At 41.2% G+C, this 20,868-nt stretch overlaps 1 protein-coding gene across 1 annotated transcript; it reads right to left on the bottom strand.

Moving 5' to 3' along the window:
* Window positions 1-18,291: 18,291 nt before the first annotated feature.
* lrrc4ca (leucine rich repeat containing 4C, genome duplicate a) lies at window positions 18,292-20,238 on the bottom strand. The gene has a single exon (XM_041939604.1). The coding sequence runs from the start codon at window positions 20,236-20,238 to the stop codon at window positions 18,292-18,294; it is 1,947 nt and encodes a 648-aa protein (XP_041795538.1).
* Between the last annotated feature and the right edge of the window lie 630 nt (window positions 20,239-20,868).

The raw sequence follows: 20,868 nt of genomic DNA, 5'->3' as shown, positions 1-20,868 counted from the left end.
GAAGTCAGATGATGATCAGTTGATGTGAGTGACGCTAAGGAGTTCATGTTCCTTTTTGAGGCCATGCAAGTTTTTTTTTATTTTATTTTTGTTGGTGTTCATGATAGACTGCATGTCGTAGAATTAAAGCAAAACTCGGAATCATTCTGAGGATCTAATCTGTGTTTAGATGCAAAGTGCAGTTGCGGCAAAGTGCTTCCTCAAAAAATGAGCAACTTACTGCATTTTCAAGGAGAAATCGTTCTTGAACAATTGGACAAATATTAATCCCTACACCACACACAGTGGCCTGGGTGTGTCCTGAAATGGTGTGGGATCTCCTCCTATCATTGAAATCACTGCCGTGCAATGTGTTATTACTCACGTTTTGCAGTACCAATGTGTCCAGACTGAGGGCCAATACAAGGTTTTCAATTAAGCCTTACCTGACAACTTCACTGCCAATCAAAATCAGAATAATGAGACAGAATCTTTTAGGTCACATTATGAATTCTTACAGAACTTCAATAGATTTATATATATATATATTTATATATAGGTTTCTACAGAGAAGTAGACATGTCTTTGTTTTTACAGACTTTACATTATTTGAAGCATTTCATGACATATTAAATCTGCTCAGTTTGTGAAAGCAGATACAGAGAAGCAAAACCTTCTTAACTCTTCTTAAGCTGAATATTAATGGAACTAGAGCTGGAAATACATTCAAATAATGCATGATTATTTCCAGTTTATGTGGGAGGCAGACATTGTGTTAAATGGGTTTGGGCACACAAACAGTGTTGTGCTTCATTACTGATTCATGCACTTTTCACTGTGGAGGAAAAAAAAAAAACACATTTTACAACCACATTACATTGTTAGTCAAGCTTATCTGTATTGCAGATCAGAATTAGGCCAATTTCCCGTGTTGGAAGTAGGAGTGTGTGGTGAGAGCCAACACAGTTTTATGTAATGATATGTAATGATTTGTGTTCAAGGAAAAATGGCTGTGGTAATGGAAACTGCATTTGCCTAATTAAGTTTTGCATTTTACGTTAATAAAAGAGATATTACTTTTTCACTTGAAACGTACATTGCTAACTAGTACATTTACTGGAATGCTATTTTGATTACAATCTCGAACACGAACAAGGCTCTCTGCTGTTGGAGGGTTACAGTTCATAATTGAATTGCTACAATGGTATAAGCCCACCTCTCCCGCCAGCTCCTCTCCCCTCTCCTCAGCATTACTGGGGTCTGGGTTGCCGTTTTTTCGCGACGTCAGACCCGGTTAGCTGTTGTGCATTTGTTAGCAGCTCATTCCAACCCTCATCTTGGAGAATTAAACAGCTTAATCCCACCACAACCGTATAAATTGTATTATTTGTGTATGAACTGTTTTCCCGAATTGTCTTCCAGCTTGTCGGAGGTTAAAAATATCGTCTCTCTTTCAGTGCGTGTTTGCCAGCGTTGAGTTACTGCGACCTGTGAGCCAGTACTTGGCAACTTTCTCAGGTAATATAAATCAGGGATGATAAAATATAGAGTATTACTTAAACAAAGAGGTTTAATCTTTTCCAACATCGCACCTGCCATAGAGTTTGAGGCGAAACAAGACAAAAGAAACCAGGCGCAGGATATATTTAAGTGGTATGCTGAGGGGCAGGGTCTCTGGTCCTTTATGAGTTTGGGCTGCCTGTAAAGGATGGGGTTGCTCTGGTTGGCTGGAGAGCTAGTCTAAACCTGGTAGAAATGCCAAGATCCTGTGCTCGTTGATTTCAACTTGATTTCATCTGCATGGCTGAGGTCATTGGGATAGTCAGTAACATTAACAGCAGGGAGACAACGTTGGGGAGATTCACACCCAAATGCCAAAGGCTTTGGATATTGTTGGGGTGCCATGGTCAACATATCTATTTGGCGTTGTTTTATGTTAGAAACAGTGACCTTAAAGTGACAAAAAGATCAGTTCTTTCTCTTGTTTCTGTCCTGTTTATCAAGGACTTTGAGATCATTTACTAGGACATGGGAGTCTGACAAGATTGTGCCTTAACCTTTCCGGTTTTTGATATTTTTGGAGGTAATGTATAGCAGTCACCAACAACTGGAAAGTCTCTGGGTCGGTGGGATGGCATCTCTCCTAGTTATGGATGATAGTGTAACTCCTGGTCAGACATGCAGATGAGTGATAAATAAGGTTAAAAAAACAAACAAAATAATCGGTTCTACTAAGGTGCTGGGTTACAAGAGCTTCAGTGCTCCTTGAAATGAATTATACGTGAAAAAGAGACAACCTCACCTTGGTGTTTTGATGATGATGGTTAAATGTTGGTTAGCTGGCTTTCAGCTAACCCCAATGTACACCCGTCCGCAATAATATTAGATTCGCAATCGCAGTCATGAATGATCAAACTATTATTGCGTATCAGCAGACATATTTATAGTTTTTAACTGTAGGCCTCTTTCATAGACATAGCACAGTAACCAGAGTGGAAAAGTTTTTTTGAGAGTGCTTTGTAGTTTGGCCTTGCCAACTGACAGAGCCAAGCAAGAGTTTGCTGCTCAGTCCTCACATTCTCAAATCACATTCATTCCTGAACATCCCACGTGAAAACCAGCGTACGCAACCTTTCAGTACGTCCACACCGTTTACACATGAGGCCACTGCAGCCTAAAAGAGGAGTAGAAGAAAGTGTTGGGAAAAGGCATGTTTGCTGCTGGTTTATTCTCTCTGTTGTCTTGTTGATGTTGACTGCACGGTGAATACGGGATGTCTGTCGTGATGTGAATTGATACAGCAGTACGTTGACGTCTCTTTGTGTTGTTGTGAAACTGCTGTTATTTTGGAGGGCTTTGTAGACCCTTAGCCTGAATAGGTTATCTGAAGTCTTTTTTTTTTTTTTTTAAATAAAGCTTGCTTTTCTTAGCTTTCTTTCTGAATTGCTGCAGACAATCAGGGCTCAAGGCTCAGACAAAGCCTCCTGACCCTGATTCCTGAGATGTCTCAAAGTGGATTGAACACATTGGTGGCAATGGGTGCGGTGCTGAAAGATCATGCAACAAGTTTAGAGATCTGAACCAACCAGTTTCATCCATTCACTTCCTGAATACTTGCCACTGTCTGTCCATTATCACAGCTGCAGGTCTTATTTATTAATTTTATAGTTTATAATGCATATTATCAATTATGTCTCACGTTCATATGTCCCACCCACCCTAGTGTTGCATTATCTCTCAGCAGTCATTTAGTACTCTCCAAGTGCATATAAATAAAAGCATTTTTGATTGGCAGTGATATATATATATATATATATATATAGTATAATATACATTCATAAGAAGAGTTAGAGGTTTACTTCGGTTTAATTCCATGCCTTTGATCTGGACATTCATCATCCAAATACATTTTGTTCCTGCATTGAGCCTTAGATTAATGAATTGGCACAGTTAGAAGGATTTTACCTCTTAAGACCTGACCTTCAAATGTGTGCTTGCCAGTTGCTGCAGGCTCTCTGTTATACAACGGCACACAAAAGCTTTCTTTTAGAGCTAAGCCAATGTAATATATATGTTCAAAGGGAGACTGCTCAGTGATGAGTTGAACTGGTGTGCAGTTCAAGTGCGTGTTGTGCTCTATCAACTGGTTTTTAACTGAGTCTTAATGCAGTGTTAACAGAGTGCACTCTTGCTAGTACTGTTATTATTCTTTATCAAATGTCGTAGCAAAATGAAAAGCAATACGATGTTGAAATGTAGTAAAATCCAAGTCAGTGTATAATGTAAAGCAGAGATTATGGTGATGGAGATTCTGATGAGATATCAGATTCTTCATTCAGGACGGAAAAAAGTCATGTTCACATGGAGCGAGGGAAGGGAGACGAGCTGGTGTACTGTTGGTTGCTCGGTAACCTGAAACCAATGTTTCGACAGGAATGCAAGCAGCCACTGCGAGCCAAGAGAGGACGGATCGAAAACCCTGTGTCTTACAAATTACTTTTATATAACACTAATTTAACTTTCTAAATGTGTTTTTGAGGAGTTGAAATTACTCATTGGCAATTTTTCTTTTTTTATGCACAAATATAACTCAATTGGTTTAATTCATTTTAAATGACTATAAATTTTCGATTTTGGATTGCATGATTTCTTGTATATGAAAGGGGTTGTTTGTGAAATCACAGATAATTACCATCAAACACACCCTGTTCTGCTGGGCTTTGTAGCATGCAATGACCCATTTACACTACATGACCCATTTACACTACATGACTATCAATTACTCAAGGTTTCCCCCTCACGCACAGCACAAGTTTCCTCAAGAGACCCCAGCACACTGTAAGTTTAGTTTAACGCCACACCAGATTGCTAAAAAAAAAAAAAAAATCTGACAGGTAACAGACAATGTTTCAACTTGTGACACAGAGTCCACTGTTCCCAGCTCTTGGCACATCATCAGTCTCAACTGTGCATCATTTTTAATTACTTTTGACAATTTGAAAACAAATTTAATGACCACAACTCCACTTCCAACTCTCAAACTCCTCCATTAGCAAAATTGGCATATTTGCAAAACTGCGAATGTTGTTATAAGGAGCCAGTGGTTTAACATGCATATCATGGAAACATAAGTCCCATGCTTTAATTATCTTAATTTTTTTCCCTCTAAGAACAACAAAATGCATGGCCACTGGCCACAGCATCATGCATGCCCCTCTTGCTCGAGTAAATACCAGATGCTTGGACACAAGTTTTTGCAGGAATGGTTCAGGCATGCAATTTAGTCTCAGGTATTTTGCTCGACAAGACAGCAACTGTTTTTCAGAGGTGAAGCAGTGAGTCACTTCTGCTATAACATCATTCACAATTCAGTTACCCCGAGATGTATTATGCATGCATGTGACAGAGAAAAGATACCACCTGCAAACTTCTAGTCCCTTGATTAGTGACATGGGTGTCTTCTTAGTCCCTTAACAGGACCACGGCATTGATTTTCAATGCGGTACAGATGACATGCAGCTGTGCATTTCTATACCACCCAAAGATGTCAGCCCCTAAGTGGTTCACTGTATTGATCGCATCAACTTGTGAATGTCACAGAAGTCCTGTCAGCTGCACAGAGGTAAGACACAGACTCTTTTCTATTGCTGTAAAATCCAGAGAGCGATGCTGCCCATCTGCAACATTCGGAGGCCTTGGAACTTTGAAGTGGATTCTGATGATTAGAGTTTTGATGCACACATAGGACATCACCTTTATCAATTTTAGGAAAATAGCCAGAGTACATAATTTTCCACTTCAGACCACACTGCAGACTTTTAATGACTTCTGCTGCATACCTTCATTAGCAGCATACTTAATTACTGTGAGTCTGCAAAAGATACTCATAAGATTATCAGCAATTTAGCCTAAACCAAGACCAAAAGAAGAGCACCAAGGCCACCTATAGTTGCTTCGCTGGTCATCTGCTTGTTTTGGACCTTGTTATAGATTCTGCTCTTAGTTTTGAGCTCATTGAAAATGTTAGCAACCAATGTTTCGACAGGAATGCAAGCAGCCACTGCGAGCCAAGAGAGGACGGATCGAAAACCCTGTGTCTTACAAATTACTTTTATATAACACTAATTTAACTTTCTAAATGTGTTTTTGAGGAGTTGAAATTACTCATTGGCAATTTTTCTTTTTTTATGCACAAATATAACTCAATTGGTTTAATTCATTTTAAATGACTATAAATTTTCGATTTTGGATTGCATGATTTCTTGTATATGAAAGGGGTTGTTTGTGAAATCACAGATAATTACCATCAAACACACCCTGTTCTGCTGGGCTTTGTAGCATCTTTGAGATCACTGTTTGGTTTTCTGGCTCACAGCTTTCCTGTTTTTGTTTCTGTCTCACGGCTCTCAATGACCTGCAGACGGACAAGCTCAGTGGCTACCTGCTGAACGCTGTGGAGTTTTTCAGCTAAGGAGGCTGATTTTTCTGTCAGGAATTAGCAAGAGACCAAAACAGAGCTAAAAGGACAGTGAATATTGGACTTAATCTATCAGGTGGCCAGAAAAACGACTCCAACGACTCATAATCTTGTGTATCCCCTTGATGTGTAAATAGGCAGCTGTTTGTTAACATGTTCGCTATATCAACTTAAAAGCTGAAACTATGTCAAATTTGTGTTAACAGCTTGTGTCCGCTGCACCCAGATGGCCAGGAATCAGTTACTGCATGGCTTATATTGATATACAGAAACTTTAAAATGTTGCTTCCCCACAGTGTTCAGAGACAAATGAATCATGGCTTCAACCAGCCTACTGCTACATCTCCCGCAGCGCCCACACTGAAGTATGGATGAAGCTGATTGTCAGTTATAGTTATATTTGCGCTGTATTTTGAAGTTGACCGATGATACAGCAGGGCTGAGGAACCCCTGTGTGTTTAACTGAAACATTCTTTGGCCTCTTTCTGTCACTCCCCCTCGCCTCTCACTCTCTTTCAGCAATCTAATAAAGGCATGGCATGATGTACGGTACATTAATACGGGTTATCCACTTTTTCTTTTGGCTGTCCTGGCTTCCAGAAAACACATTTGGAAGAATCGCCAAATGAGGGAGAGTGTGTCATTTCTTTTGCACCTGATATTTAATCTCTGAACCCAATTCACAGAGATGCAGGACAATGGCTCTTGGAAATTTCAAGCATCTCATTTGCCAGTCATCATCACGGGCCATAAAATCAGCACAATCACTCTGCGAGTGTCCCACCTTGCCTTGGCAATAAGCTCCAGGAGTATCAAATCACTCAGTGTGCATCATTATGCAAGAGTATTATGCACACATTTTGAGAACCATTTAAGTTGAATTTATTACACTTCAATTATTCATCTCTGTAAAATGCTTATTATTGTTGGTGTACATTACTCAAAAGATTTGGATGACCAATGAATTTATAGTTTTGGTCACATTAGGGGGATATACTAGATGCTGTTAGGTGTGTTATTATAAGCAAAAAGAGGACAAAGCTCTAAAGCTTTACAGCTCCTTGTGTTACTGTGGAACTTTATGACTGTCTAATAAAACATTGCTGAAACAATCTAAAAAAAACATTTATTAGTCAACCTCTAATGTGTTCTTGACTGCAGAGTGTAAGTGAGGTGACGATACAGCACGATGCATACAAAGTCGATGGAATGCTTGTAACAGACAAAAGCAAATGTTTTGAGTGGTCTGAATGCATTCACGTCTCCGAACCCCGTGTGCAATTTTTATTCCACCCAAGCATTACTACATTAGTGGGAAGTCTGTGAAAGAAGCCTCTTACAGTCCCACCCTCATGCTGTTGGAACATTTATCTGACCTCTGATCAGTGCAAGGAATAAATGATGTGTGAGGGTGATGTGTGAGAGCGCTCTGATCTATATGGGTGAGAGGGCACGGGGAGTGCCTGCAGTATGATGGCCTGCAAAGCTGTGCCTTCCATGCAGGTCATCCATGTGTTTGTGTCAGTTGATCTGAAGTGTAAGCAGCCAACTGAGCTCTCACTCTTCCTCTGGAATTTTCTGGAACTTACCAAATAGCTTCAGGTGCATTTCCACCACTGTGTGGACTGGAGAAGGGCCCTTGTTTGAATCTGACGAGGGAAAAGCAAGAATGTGTGTTACTTTCCTTTTAGCTCCATGCTCGAACACCAACGACCCATTTGAGTTACATTTTAAATAAAATTTACATTTGCATGCAATGATGAAGAGTAAATGGCTTAGTCTTCATGGAACTCCCAGGCTGAGGAGGAGTGCCATTCCAGCCGAAGGCTCACACAGTATATTACACACTTAACTAGAGAAGGAGGGCATTAAATGTATGGTATTTATGACTTTGCTGGAACTTCCCATAGCTTCACCTGCGGCACACATTTAGCCATCAATTTCTTGCAGAAAAATACAAATTCACTAAAAGTAGTTTAAAGTATTCAATTAAAAATATATTAATCTCTGCATTTGGTTCCGTAATGTTGCATCCAAATTACTGTCATTACTGTGCAAAGGTGAAGTTTTATCAGCGATTTGCCACCGGCAATTCCTCCTCATGGTTTGGCTTTGATCAATGTGAATGCCCCGTAGCAGTCTGTGCTTCCTGGACTGCAAAACAACATGTTATATTCAAGGTCATGGTGCTCTCAGAAATTCCCAAAATTATTAATCTGATTTAGCTTTACTTCAATATGTTAAATATCCAACTGACAGAAACAGATGGTTTCTATTTCACCTTATTGATCATTCCTCTCCAGCAATGACCCATTTACACTACATGACTATCAATTACTCAAGGTTTCCCCCTCACGCACAGCACAAGTTTCCTCAAGAGACCCCAGCACACTGTAAGTTTAGTTTAACGCCACACCAGATTGCTAAAAAAAAAAAAAATCTGACAGGTAACAGACAATGTTTCAACTTGTGACACAGAGTCCACTGTTCCCAGCTCTTGGCACATCATCAGTCTCAACTGTGCATCATTTTTAATTACTTTTGACAATTTGAAAACAAATTTAATGACCACAACTCCACTTCCAACTCTCAAACTCCTCCATTAGCAAAATTGGCATATTTGCAAAACTGCGAATGTTGTTATAAGGAGCCAGTGGTTTAACATGCATATCATGGAAACATAAGTCCCATGCTTTAATTATCTTAATTTTTTTCCCTCTAAGAACAACAAAATGCATGGCCACTGGCCACAGCATCATGCATGCCCCTCTTGCTCGAGTAAATACCAGATGCTTGGACACGAGTTTTTGCAGGAATGGTTCAGGCATGCAATTTAGTCTCAGGTATTTTGCTCGACAAGACAGCAACTGTTTTTCAGAGGTGAAGCAGTGAGTCACTTCTGCTATAACATCATTCACAATTCAGTTACCCCGAGATGTATTATGCATGCATGTGACAGAGAAAAGATACCACCTGCAAACTTCTAGTCCCTTGATTAGTGACATGGGTGTCTTCTTAGTCCCTTAACAGGACCACGGCATTGATTTTCAATGCGGTACAGATGACATGCAGCTGTGCATTTCTATACCACCCAAAGATGTCAGCCCCTAAGTGGTTCACTGTATTGATCGCATCAACTTGTGAATGTCACAGAAGTCCTGTCAGCTGCACAGAGGTAAGACACAGACTCTTTTCTATTGCTGTAAAATCCAGAGAGCGATGCTGCCCATCTGCAACATTCGGAGGCCTTGGAACTTTGAAGTGGATTCTGATGATTAGAGTTTTGATGCACACATAGGACATCACCTTTATCAATTTTAGGAAAATAGCCAGAGTACATAATTTTCCACTTCAGACCACACTGCAGACTTTTAATGACTTCTGCTGCATACCTTCATTAGCAGCATACTTAATTACTGTGAGTCTGCAAAAGATACTCATAAGATTATCAGCAATTTAGCCTAAACCAAGACCAAAAGAAGAGCACCAAGGCCACCTATAGTTGCTTCGCTGGTCATCTGCTTGTTTTGGACCTTGTTATAGATTCTGCTCTTAGTTTTGAGCTCATTGAAAATGTTAGCACATGCATACATGTTGGACAAGGCTCCTGATCCCCCCGTGCCTTCAGCGGTGGCCTTTAATGGCCTGTAATGATTTGTGGCTGAAGAATGTACTGAATATATTAAAAATAAACCACAACAACTCTATATATTGTATTTATACCATGGTGCCAGCACTGGCAACCCCTGAAATATGATTAGCCACCACATGTTCCACCTCATTATCTTTTCTTCCCAGTTAGAGTGGGCACCAACTGTTTGATGAGTATTTTTGAATGTGCATTGTTTTGTTTTACATACTTTTGGAGGTACAATTTATTTTTGAGTAAAATAAAGTATAAACATTTTATGGTATAGCTGTATGGTGCTGTTCTGTTGTGTTGTGACTGGTTGGAATATTTATCTTGAAAATCTAATAATTAAACACATGAATGTGAGATACTGTATACTGTAATGTTAAAGCAGTTAAAGTTGAATTTAAGAGAATTGGTAAATTAAAGCTTTTCTGTGCGTGTGCGTGTGCATGCATGCACGCACTTACTTTACATCACTCCTGCATTATATCTATGTGTAATTTATGTCTTTGCAGCACGCTTTGGTGAATATAAATGTTGATATGGTTAAACTAAGTAAAAAAATCTGAAACATGTAGTTAGGGAACTGGAGTGAAAGGTTGTAAGAGGTGCAAATTTTAAAGAAAGGGTTTCTCTACATGGCTAATTCTTGTCATGCTAAACAGGGTCAGTCAGTGCATCCCACTATCACAGTTTCCACGGGAACACAGACACCGAGCACTGCAGCAGCCGATGGCGCCTCCAACAATCGCCCACACAGAACAAAGCCCAGCCATTATTACAGGGTTTTGTCTACACATGTGCATATGTGTGTGTGTGTGTGTGTAAGAGACACAGGGGGAGACAGAGGGAGTGAGTGTCTGTGGGTATATGGCTGGTAACCCACGTCCACTGCATATGCAGCTCTGTGGTTGCTTTGCTGCATTGCTGCTAAGTTCAAACATGGTGAACACACCCTTAGGAAGTAATTCTCCTTACGGTGAAGGAAAGCTTGATGATGTAGAGCTGGTTTTTTTTAACATCCTGCATGCTCAGAGTTTGAGCACTCCTGAAGAGCAGGAGGATGACAGTAGCTGCACCGTGTCTGTGCTCTACTCCATTATCCTCTAACAGACGCGTCCTGGTTATAGGACAGAAGCTGCCGTCAGACGTGTCAATCGCCTGCACGGCCTGCCATGTTTTCTGCCTTTAAAAAGTTGTTGTGTGGACTTCATCTTTGCCTGCTCAGCAGTTATGGCGTGGATATCTTAGTGTTCCAACTATACGCTGCTGACAGCACTGTGGAGGTGATCACACCTGTTGACTGCCCTCTGGTGTAGTAATGTGGAGCTTTGCGTGGGAGAAGCGAGCCACCTGAGAGGTGAGCTCTGCACTCACTCCGCTCCCCCGTATGTCAGTGGCATTGAAATAAAAATCATCTCTGGGCCTCACAGTCTAATTTACATCTCCAAGATCTCTGAGGAAAACAAATATGGTCTATTTGATATACGGTAGATTTTTTTCAGGGACACCAGGGACACATGGCGAAACGGTGCAACTCAACCTCTGTAGTGTAAAGAGGGTTACGCTTCATATTTTATTCACTGTTCCTTCATGTTTATTTCGAATAGCGTGCAGTCCCATGCAGTCATGGAACAGCTCACTGATTTCTGGGGGTAAGTAAAGATTACTCAGCGTTCAAAATGTTACCACAACGTCAAGTGGACTGCAGCCTGACATTGCATCTTCTTCAGCAGGACAAGTTCTACATTTTAATGATTGGATGTCAAGGTGGGGGACTTACCACAAATTCAGGTGATTTCCTACTCGCAATGACGTCTCGTCTGCTCTCCTTTGATGTGATGCCAACCTTCCTGTTCTAGTCTCACTGCAGTGGTGGATCCCTTGCAGAGGAAGCAGAGCTGGCTGCAGGCATCCAGCTTCCGCTGCAGCCCGCATCACCATCAACCCTAACCGTGTCGACCTGGAGACGGGACGTCAGGGGCTCTCCCTCCTGATCCTTAAGAGGTGATCATACAGCATGTGGGAGAACCTGGTTGTCATTAAGTCACAATCACCCAACTCCATATCCCAGCATAAACTTGCTTAAAGCCACATATTTGTCTCATATTTTTAGTTAGCAGTTAATCATGGCAAATCACTGACTTGCTGCTTCTCAGGTACCATCCATTCATCTGTCTGCTCATGTTATCTTAGGTCCATACTCTGTCAATGTGTAACCTTTGGTACACAGTACATGCTAATAGTGTTCATCTCCCTCATGACACATAGCACATTTTTCTTTGATCTTATTTTGGGCTCGTCTGTTGTGATGCAGAATCTGAAAGAAAAGGGCAGCTACTGACCTCAAAAGAGGAACTGTCATCTCAGGGCATCTGGCTGCTCGAGGTCCCAGGGTAGAGGAGGCTGTGAATAAGGGCACATCATCAAATAAATTAAACATACAAAAATGTCTATTTTTCTCTCCTTTTCAGGTTTTGGCTGATATGTTTATGAATCTAGAGCTTGCCTCAGTGTAGAAAGCTTACCAGAAAACTTTCAGGTCTGTGTTCTCTGTCTACACAAGCTTCCTTGTTTCCTTGATTTAAGGGAATTAACAGAGCTTTATGAATGTTGTCCTCCCCAAATAATCATTATCTTTAAAACACTTCAATATTTTTTTTTTTATATTTAGTTCATGATCATGTCTGGGGTCCCTGCTGCACATTTATGACCTGTTGGCTTGCGTTAAATAAAGTGCTTAAATGTACAAGTCTAACCATGATGATGTCAGCAAAACTAAATAACACACTGCTGCTCAACCTTTTCTGACATACTTTTCCGGCACAGTTTTCTATCTAACCTCAAATATTATACACATAAGAAAAACACATGCATTCCAAACAGTGCACTGGCATTAAGCACCCATTAACTTACCCGGGCCTCAGGAGCAGAATAAATAAGAAAATGAGGAGTTTAATGGTGCATTAGCGAGGAGCCAGTGGAACAGGCCCGGGGCTGTGTTTTGAATCGCCGACTATTATGAAAACCAACCTGTCACACACTTGAAAGAGCAGAGCAGTTGGCATTATACACTGTAATGCAATGCTTCCTCAGGGACTAGACTGCATGCTTTAGCTTGTTTCTGATCGACTCCAATAAATGCGCACCAAAGATGAAAAGGATGGATAAGTTCACCTTTTTGGTAGAAGTGAGCAATTTTAAGGCAAAGTTTTCAATTAGTTTCACAGGTAGAACTGTTGTGCATCGTGTCGCCCTGTTATCTAGGGTCCTTAAAATGTTACAGCACACAGCTGGCCCTAAACATATTCTGATGCTGTGGAAATATACTCTGTTTCACTCTCAAGATAATACAACAAACAGCAGCGTGTTCTGCAGTGTTTTCAATTAGTGGCTGCCAGATGATCTATCTGATTACAGCTGTTAATTTCCAACATTTTTTTTTTGTTGTTGTTGTATTGTTTTTGCATGGAGGACACTCTCCTCACTTCAATTATCATGCTGATGTTAACGGCATTGTATTCCCACATCGCACAGACCTTTTTATATTTCCGCTTTGTTTGACAGAGGCTGCCGGTGCTCCAGCTCCATCCACTCTGATGGATACTAATCAAAGCCTCCAGTTGTGAAAACAGAAGCCGAGCTTCCTTTGCCGCAGCCTCTCTTCCTCACACATTAACTCTCGCACAGATAAGCAATGAGATGAGCCACTGAAAAAAAAAAAAAAAGTTCTGTGCAGCTGTAGAGTCGAGTGAAGACTCAGTGGGTTTATCGCTATGAACCTTTTCACATTACAGTTGATTTCATGTTAATATTCATACTGACCGACTTTGCTGTAAGCTCAAGATCTAAACACTTCCAGCATTTCATCGATATATTGGCAAGATCTTATCTCACATCCTTTTTGCTCCTCACTTTAGAGACTTTTTTCATTAGCATGGCCTTAAGCATCACTGAATTTACATGAGGGTCTGACACATGTTGGCTTGGATGGAAGAAAAAACAAGGATAGGAGGAGGATTTTAACTATAATGGAAACAAACAGAGCGTCAGTCTAGACATGCAGTGTCAGCTGAAGCTGAAGCTGCGTCAGGTTTGGGATAATAGAAGAAAATCTGCTTCACATTTTCACTTTGGTAGCTTATTTTCAGCGTCATATGAGAGTTTCACTGTCTCACATAGAATATCGGTCTGAGAGGGATTCATGAGTTGTCTTTGTGTCACTGATGCAAGAAAGAAATCATATTTATTAAAAATCTATTGGTATGAACTTAAATGTTGGTAAATCGCCCCTCATACTGACTGACTGTGGGACATTTTGCAATCTGCAAATCCATCGCTTTAAAAGGGATGTCGCCACACTCGGATCCAAATATTTACTGTGGGCTTGTACCTTGTGATGAGTCGACCACACGATGATCACAATCTTATTTCATTCGGCTAATATACCAAGTGGAACAATAGCTAATGATGGAGAAAATGATTAAGAAGAGTAATCATCTTGTTTGTCTTGTGCTGCAATCTGTTCAGGATAAGATCCCAATCGCATGATGCTTTACTAATACACTTTTATTAGCTCTCCATGAGCTAACAAAATAGTATGATGATTGGATTTTACTGGATAGATGGCATCACTCAGATGATGTGCAGTTTGAAAGTGACATCACCAGAATGTGGTTAACATTGATGTCTCTGTGTACTCGGAGTGTTTGAGTAATGAGTAATCTAGTGTGTGTGTAATGTGTAATCTAATTGGACTGTAGCACAGAAAACCAAAACGCTGTTATCATGATGATTCATTGCCCCAAGACATTTTTAGGGGTTTATGAAAGAAAAGTTATGCACAAGGTACAGTTTCAACACTGAAAGCATGATACCAAGTTCTATATTTATCACTTCTTCTTATGATCAAATGTAATAATACAGTCAATTGGAATGAATCAATTAGGTTTAAAATTGCTATCATCATTGTGATAAATATTGCAATTACATTTATAATTTAAAAAAGCGTGTGAATGGAGGGGAAAAGACAATGTGTTCTACTTTGTTTCCTCAAGTTCCTTCCAATGTTATGGTGTTATATCTCTATCAGTCCTCCACAGTGTGAAAACAAGAATCAGACAATACAGAAAAACAACAATAGTTTATTTTAACCATATTTTGTGTATGAACTACAAACTCTGGTCTCTATAATCGATCTCCATATCTTTTAAAGGTCATGAAAGAATGCTTACATGAAAATCAATCTCTTATTCGTTTACATCATGTTTCTCTTTTTCACTTTTAGAACAGGTTGTTGGCACATGTAAAATCAAAATTTAAAAATTTTTGTTTTTGTTTTGTTTTATTCTCAAAATGTATCTTTTTTATATATAAATCTACCACTAGAACAGCATTCAATCTCAGAAGAAAAGAAAAGAGTGTGAAAAAAAAATAATGCTGACCAAAAATATTTAGATATCTTACATACATGAGACAGCTCGACTAAAATGCAACAAATTTACGATTTAAATTTTCAGACGATTTACCTCCAACTAAAGGCGAAAAGGGAGGATGGTTATACTCTCTTACATAAACTGAGTAGAACTGTGATCCACATCCCACCACTAGGAACTCAAACACAGACTAGATGACACGCACTCAGGTCATTCTATGGTTTACAAATGTGCCAAACTCCACAGAAGTATAATTATGGGATAAATAGTGTCAGAATGAAAAAAAAAAAAAAAAGCATGATATGGGGAAATCAGTAATCTCATCCAGTCTGAACTAAAATTACTTGGGGACCTCATGATATTTAGGAATCTCTGTGCACTACATTCAAAGTTGTGTTTCACTTAAATTGACTGAACTCATCAAATTACCGTGAAACATACAGTTTCCATACTGAGAAGATATATTGCCTCCTGCATTTGCACCCCGAATGGTATCAAAGCTCCTATTAATAGCTTCCACTGCAACCTCCATAACTGTTAACCTGGAAGAGGAGGAAAATATATGAAACAAAGAATAAATAAATAAAATGATGCTGCTTCACATGGGACTAATATTATCAGATTTGCTCTGTATTAGGTGAAATGTAGAAGGTAATTTATTTGAGAGTTTGCAACAGATTAGAGATGTAGATTATTAACTTGTATAATCTATGCAATTATTGTAATACATATCACAAGAGGACCCCAGGTAATACTAGTCTTGTGCGAATAGGGCTTTAGATTACTATCTTGTTTTAATTTAATTCTCTTCTCGTATCCTAGTCATGGGACACTGAGACAAACTGCTGCAGTGTCTCGTTTATTCCCCCTACTGGAGAGATGCAGAAGCATTAAAGATGAAGGAGCCTGTTTGTCTTTTAGGTTCAAATCTGTCTTTCTGAGTAGAAAGCACTCGCTCCATGTAGGCTTTAAAGGTGTCTGTTCACAGTCATGTCCACCTGATGACATTTTGTGCAGATGTCTTTATTCTTGAATGTGGGATAGTGAACCCTTGTCGGACCTATACTCAGGAAGCCTGCACTCAGGAAGTACAGAGTAAGGCTAGCTGGTATACTTCAGAGTGGGATTTGACCAGTGGAAGGACAAGCAGCACTGTGACAAGCTACACATTTTACAGCTCGTGAGTTTTACAGTGTTGTGTTTTAGCCAAATGTGACAGCAGAGATGTAGATTATGCAGCAGGAGTAGTTTGAGACGTTTCTGTAGATGTGTTGATATGTTATTTCATTACCGCTGGAGTCCACTGTAACCACCATGAATCCAAGCTGATCGAAGCATGTGACCTTTGTGAAATCATGTACTTTTTACAGACACCTCTCAAGCCTATAGAAGCCATTCTTCTGCGAATTCTGGGTGCGGTTCCACTTCCAGCTTTAAGGTTAGTGGTGTGCACTGTCTGTTTATATAAAAGTAGTTTTTATGAGGAGTTCTCCTCCATATAACTCATTTCTGTAACATCTTGGTATAACGAAAACACAAAGCTGAATAATACATGGCAGTGGCCTGACCATTTTGTATATTTTACTCCTAGGGGAGCAAAAACTGCACTAATTTGCTAAAAAATAAACCTGGGACATCTCTCTGAGTGTCGAATTTGACAAATGCCTGCCTAACCTCTGCATTTATGGCGCCTGACGCCATTTTTCACGGCGAGGGCTTTGAAATGGTTTCCAGGGCATGGACGCCTGCGGAGCTGTGTCCATCCAAAGCCCATGGGCACATCAATTAAAATGGAAATTGTGGTGTCGCTAAGGGCGAGGGAGAGAGGCAGGTGCAACCCAAACATCTGGTTGATGCCCGATCCCACACATTCACCCCTAAAGCCTCCCGCAGCATAAGCCCTGCCGCTCGGGGCCAAGTCCTGTGGTTGGCAGGGGCAGGGTGTGAATCTGGGGCTGCCAGGCACTGCCCATGTGGAAATGTGGCACACAGATGACAGGCAATGTGCTCAGACAGCTGTATAAAGGGTTTGCGCTCTTTCTTCAGCTCATCAGTCTGCTCCCGATAGCACTCAGTCCTGCTGTGCTGCAGATGAGGTAAGGGGTCCCAGCATGAAAAGGGTGGCTTCAAAGCAATCATCTTCATATGCAACAGTACAAAGCACTGTAAGGTAAAGGTGAGCCATGATACATTGGAAACATTTGCAGGCAGTGGGATTGGTAGTTGCCAGAATTTGAGATCAGCTGCACTTTTCACAAGACTTTTCCCTTTTCCCAATCACAATTATGTTAATTCTAAAGTACCCATTAATGCTGCTCCTGCATCACGACCTTCACAATTAAAATGCTCTTAATGCAATTAATGGAATGCTCTCGACAATATTAAGAACACATCTTGAGTCAAAACAAGTGCGGTCGGGGATAAAATCATATTTTTCATGTACATTAGGAACACAAAGACAAATGTAAGTGTATTTCACAGTTAATCAATAGAATTTAATTGTACTGAAATGTACTTCTAATAGTGAGCCTTGGCTTTCACAACAGCAGAATGCAGGACATGTCCCCCTCATTTAAGATCCTCAGTCTATTGATGACAGAGCACAGCGCCTAATATGTATGTGACAGTTATAATTATAATTAAACAGTGAATTATGATCAAATTTCATCACTGACAGTTCTGTCACTCACTGTAAAATTATGAACAAGTGTTTAATTCATCTCAGTTACAGATGGTCACAAAAGATTTCATCACTTAATCCACAGCTGGGGAAGATCACTAGGTTTCTAGATTCCTTTGATACATGGGGAAATGAGGTTACTATCTCATCCGATCTAAAGTCTGCAGTTTACCAAAAATGAACAATAATTCGCTTCGGGAGTTTTTCTTCGACAGATGTCTTCAAACAGAGTTTGAAAGCATATTAGTAAACCAATCATGTGAAATGATAAGAAGAAAAAAAAAGCATGAATTAAGTGCTGAAAAAATAATTGCAGAATACACTTTTTTCTTGATTTAACCACAATACTTTTTTCTTAAATAAATAACTTCTGTTTTGTAAAGACACTTTTTGAAACAGTAGACATACCCTAATTCCCAAAGTCACTGAATAAACATAGCCAGTCGCTGATTCGCCAAACACACGTTTCCAAACCTCCATGTTTGAGCTACAGTCCTCACAAGCAACTGTCAGTAATGTCCTGTCGGTAATATCTTTATGTAATTCCATCAGTTTTATAGTGTCTCATTTTGAAAAAAAAAAAGTATTAGATTTGGGTCTCTTGTACATTGTCTTTTGAGCTGGCCCGGATTAACAAAGGTTCGTGCGCTGAGCTGTGTATGGAGTTGATAGTGGAGGCATGGTTGTATGCAGTCTTGTAGGTGTTATAGTGGTTGAGGTGCTCGTGCTCAAGAGGAGGCAGAGTCAGGTGGCCCTCCATGCCCGGGCCTCCTGTGACACAGTCCTCGTCCACATTGATGATCTCAATGGTGCGTGTGGGTGCGTGGTGGTTCTGCTGGTGGTGCTGCTTGCGCATCTTGTAGAAGATGATCAGCATGACAGCTGCCATGAGCGTGATTGCAACAAAGCAGCCGATGATGATCTTGGTCGTCTTCATCACCTCATCCAAGCCATTCAGCGAGCCGTCCCCACCCAGCTCCGTGACGGGGATTGTGTAAGTCTTCTCTGTGGCGCGGGTGGAGAGTGGGGTCCGGACTGTGGTGGTAGTCGTAGAGGTGGGTGTAACAGACTCCCATGTGCCAGCAGACGGGGTGGGGCCCACCTTCTGCTGCACAGCGGTGGTGAAGCCTTCATTGTGTGGCGTTTCTATGGTCTCCACGGTCACTGTGGTGAAGTAGCTGAAGCTGCTGTTCTCTGTGGACGACACGTTGAGTGTGGCAGATGCTGTTGTGTTACCCGCAGAATTACTGACCATACATGTATACGTGCCTGTGTCCTGCATGGTTACATTGGTGAAGTTCAGAGTGCCGTCATTCAGCACAGAGATTCTGACCTTGTACGCGCCGTGTGTCATGATGGAACCGTTGGGTGTAATCCAGCTTACTGAGGTCAAGGAGCTGGCTCTGCATTTCAACTCTGCAGCGCTTCCCTCTGTCACATTTAGGTCTGCGGGAGGCTCCACAATAACAGGAGCATAACAATGAAAGTAGTTCTGGTCCAGCTCGCCAATGTATCGTCCCTTGTGGTGGGATGGTGAGCTGCAGCGGGCGCAGCAGCTGGTGTTTGCTGGCACCATCTCCTTGAGCCACCAGCTTAGCCAGAGGATGTCACAGTTACAATTCCACGGGTTGTGGTGCAAGTGCACCCTCTCGAGGTGATGTAAAGGAGTGAAGAGATCATGGGGCAAGAGGGTAAGGTTGTTATGGGCTAGGTTGAGCTCCACTAGTGACTGCAGGTCATCAAAAGAGTTCCTTTCTATGGTCTGGATCTGGGCATGCATCATCCATAGCTTCTGCAAATGGATGAGCCCTTTAAAGGAGCCGGGTCGTATGACAGAGAGCTGGTTCCCTGACATCTCCAGTTCATCCAGCTTCACAAGGGGGATAAGGTTGGGAATTTCCTTCAGATTGCACATTCCCAGATTTAAGTAGCGCAGATTGCTCAGCCCTTCAAATGCCCCCTCAGATATGTAGGAGAGCCGTTTGAGTTCCCCAAGGTCCAGCCGCCGTAATGAGGGCACTCTGTTGAAAGCATAGGAGGGAATGCTCTCTATGGGGTTATTTCTCAGCCAAAGCTCCTTCAGTTTGGACAAGTACTCAAATGCCCCGTTTGGGATAGTAGTGAGGCGATTATCAAAAAGCTCCAAGGTATTGAGGCTGGCCAGTCCATTGAAGGCCCCCAGCTCGATTTTGCGTATGTGGTTTTTGCTCAACTGCAGGATCTCCAGATGCCGCAGGTGCTTGAAGCTGTCCACCTTTATGACCTGAATGAGATTTTCTTGCAGATTCAGGTAGCGCGTGTTGGTCGAGATGCCATCGGGGACATCCCGCAGGCCTCGCCGGGTGCAGATGACTTTGCTGAACTGGTTACTGCAGGAGCAGACAGAGGGGCACGTCTGAGCACGCACCAGCCCTGCCACCACCAGCAGCTGGAGGGCCAGGAGCAGCACAAACAAAGGGTCGGACAAGGCCCGGTTCCACCTAGGACCTCGCATCATCTGCTGCTGCTGAGAGGAGGTCATCTTGTTTAACATTCATAATTCATTGACTGGTCTTCCACTCTTTGGAAAGAGGATTTGGGCTCACTGGAATGAAATGAGAGACAGAAGAGATGTGTTAGATAACTGAATGCACAGGTGCAAAGCATGTTTGAGATTATCATGTCACCTGGCAATAAAAACACTGCATATTAGAAATCCTCAAAATTTAAACATTGAAAGATATTAATTGAATTTGTGTTTTTATTGCAGGCACCAATAATCACATACATACGCCCAAACGAACAACCTTCATGGAGTGCCTTGTATCTTTTTTTTTGTTTGTTTCTGGGTGCACTGTCCTCCTTGCACACTCAATCTTAGTTGCATAAAACAAAATCACAATGAAGCCTCCGAATTCAGTGCTGTATCTCTGCAGGAAGAGGAAGGGAGGGAAGAAAAGCAGCTTTGACTGCTGTGTTGTGTGATTTATATGTGAGACTGGGGGGACATAAATAATAAGGAAGCTCGCCACCCACCAGTCCTTCAATCGAGTCGAGATATCTGGAAACGTCTGATTACGACTCACAGTTCCTCAAAGGCACGTATGTGACTGGGATGTCAAACTAGCATGCCAAAATGGGACCGGGGAATTTGTTTGTGAAGCGCTTTATGTATCACGCCAGA

The sequence above is a fragment of the Chelmon rostratus genome, chromosome 6 (genome assembly GCF_017976325.1).
Source record: "Chelmon rostratus isolate fCheRos1 chromosome 6, fCheRos1.pri, whole genome shotgun sequence".
Taxonomy (NCBI): domain Eukaryota; kingdom Metazoa; phylum Chordata; class Actinopteri; order Chaetodontiformes; family Chaetodontidae; genus Chelmon; species Chelmon rostratus.
The sequence above is the reverse complement of the archived record's forward strand: the minus strand, read 5'-3'. Positions and strand labels throughout refer to the sequence as shown.

Bases quoted from the DNA above. Each gene is read 5' to 3' on its own strand.
- lrrc4ca (XM_041939604.1), bottom strand. From the start codon at position 20,238: ATGTTAAACAAGATGACCTCCTCTCAGCAGCAGCAGATGATGCGAGGT.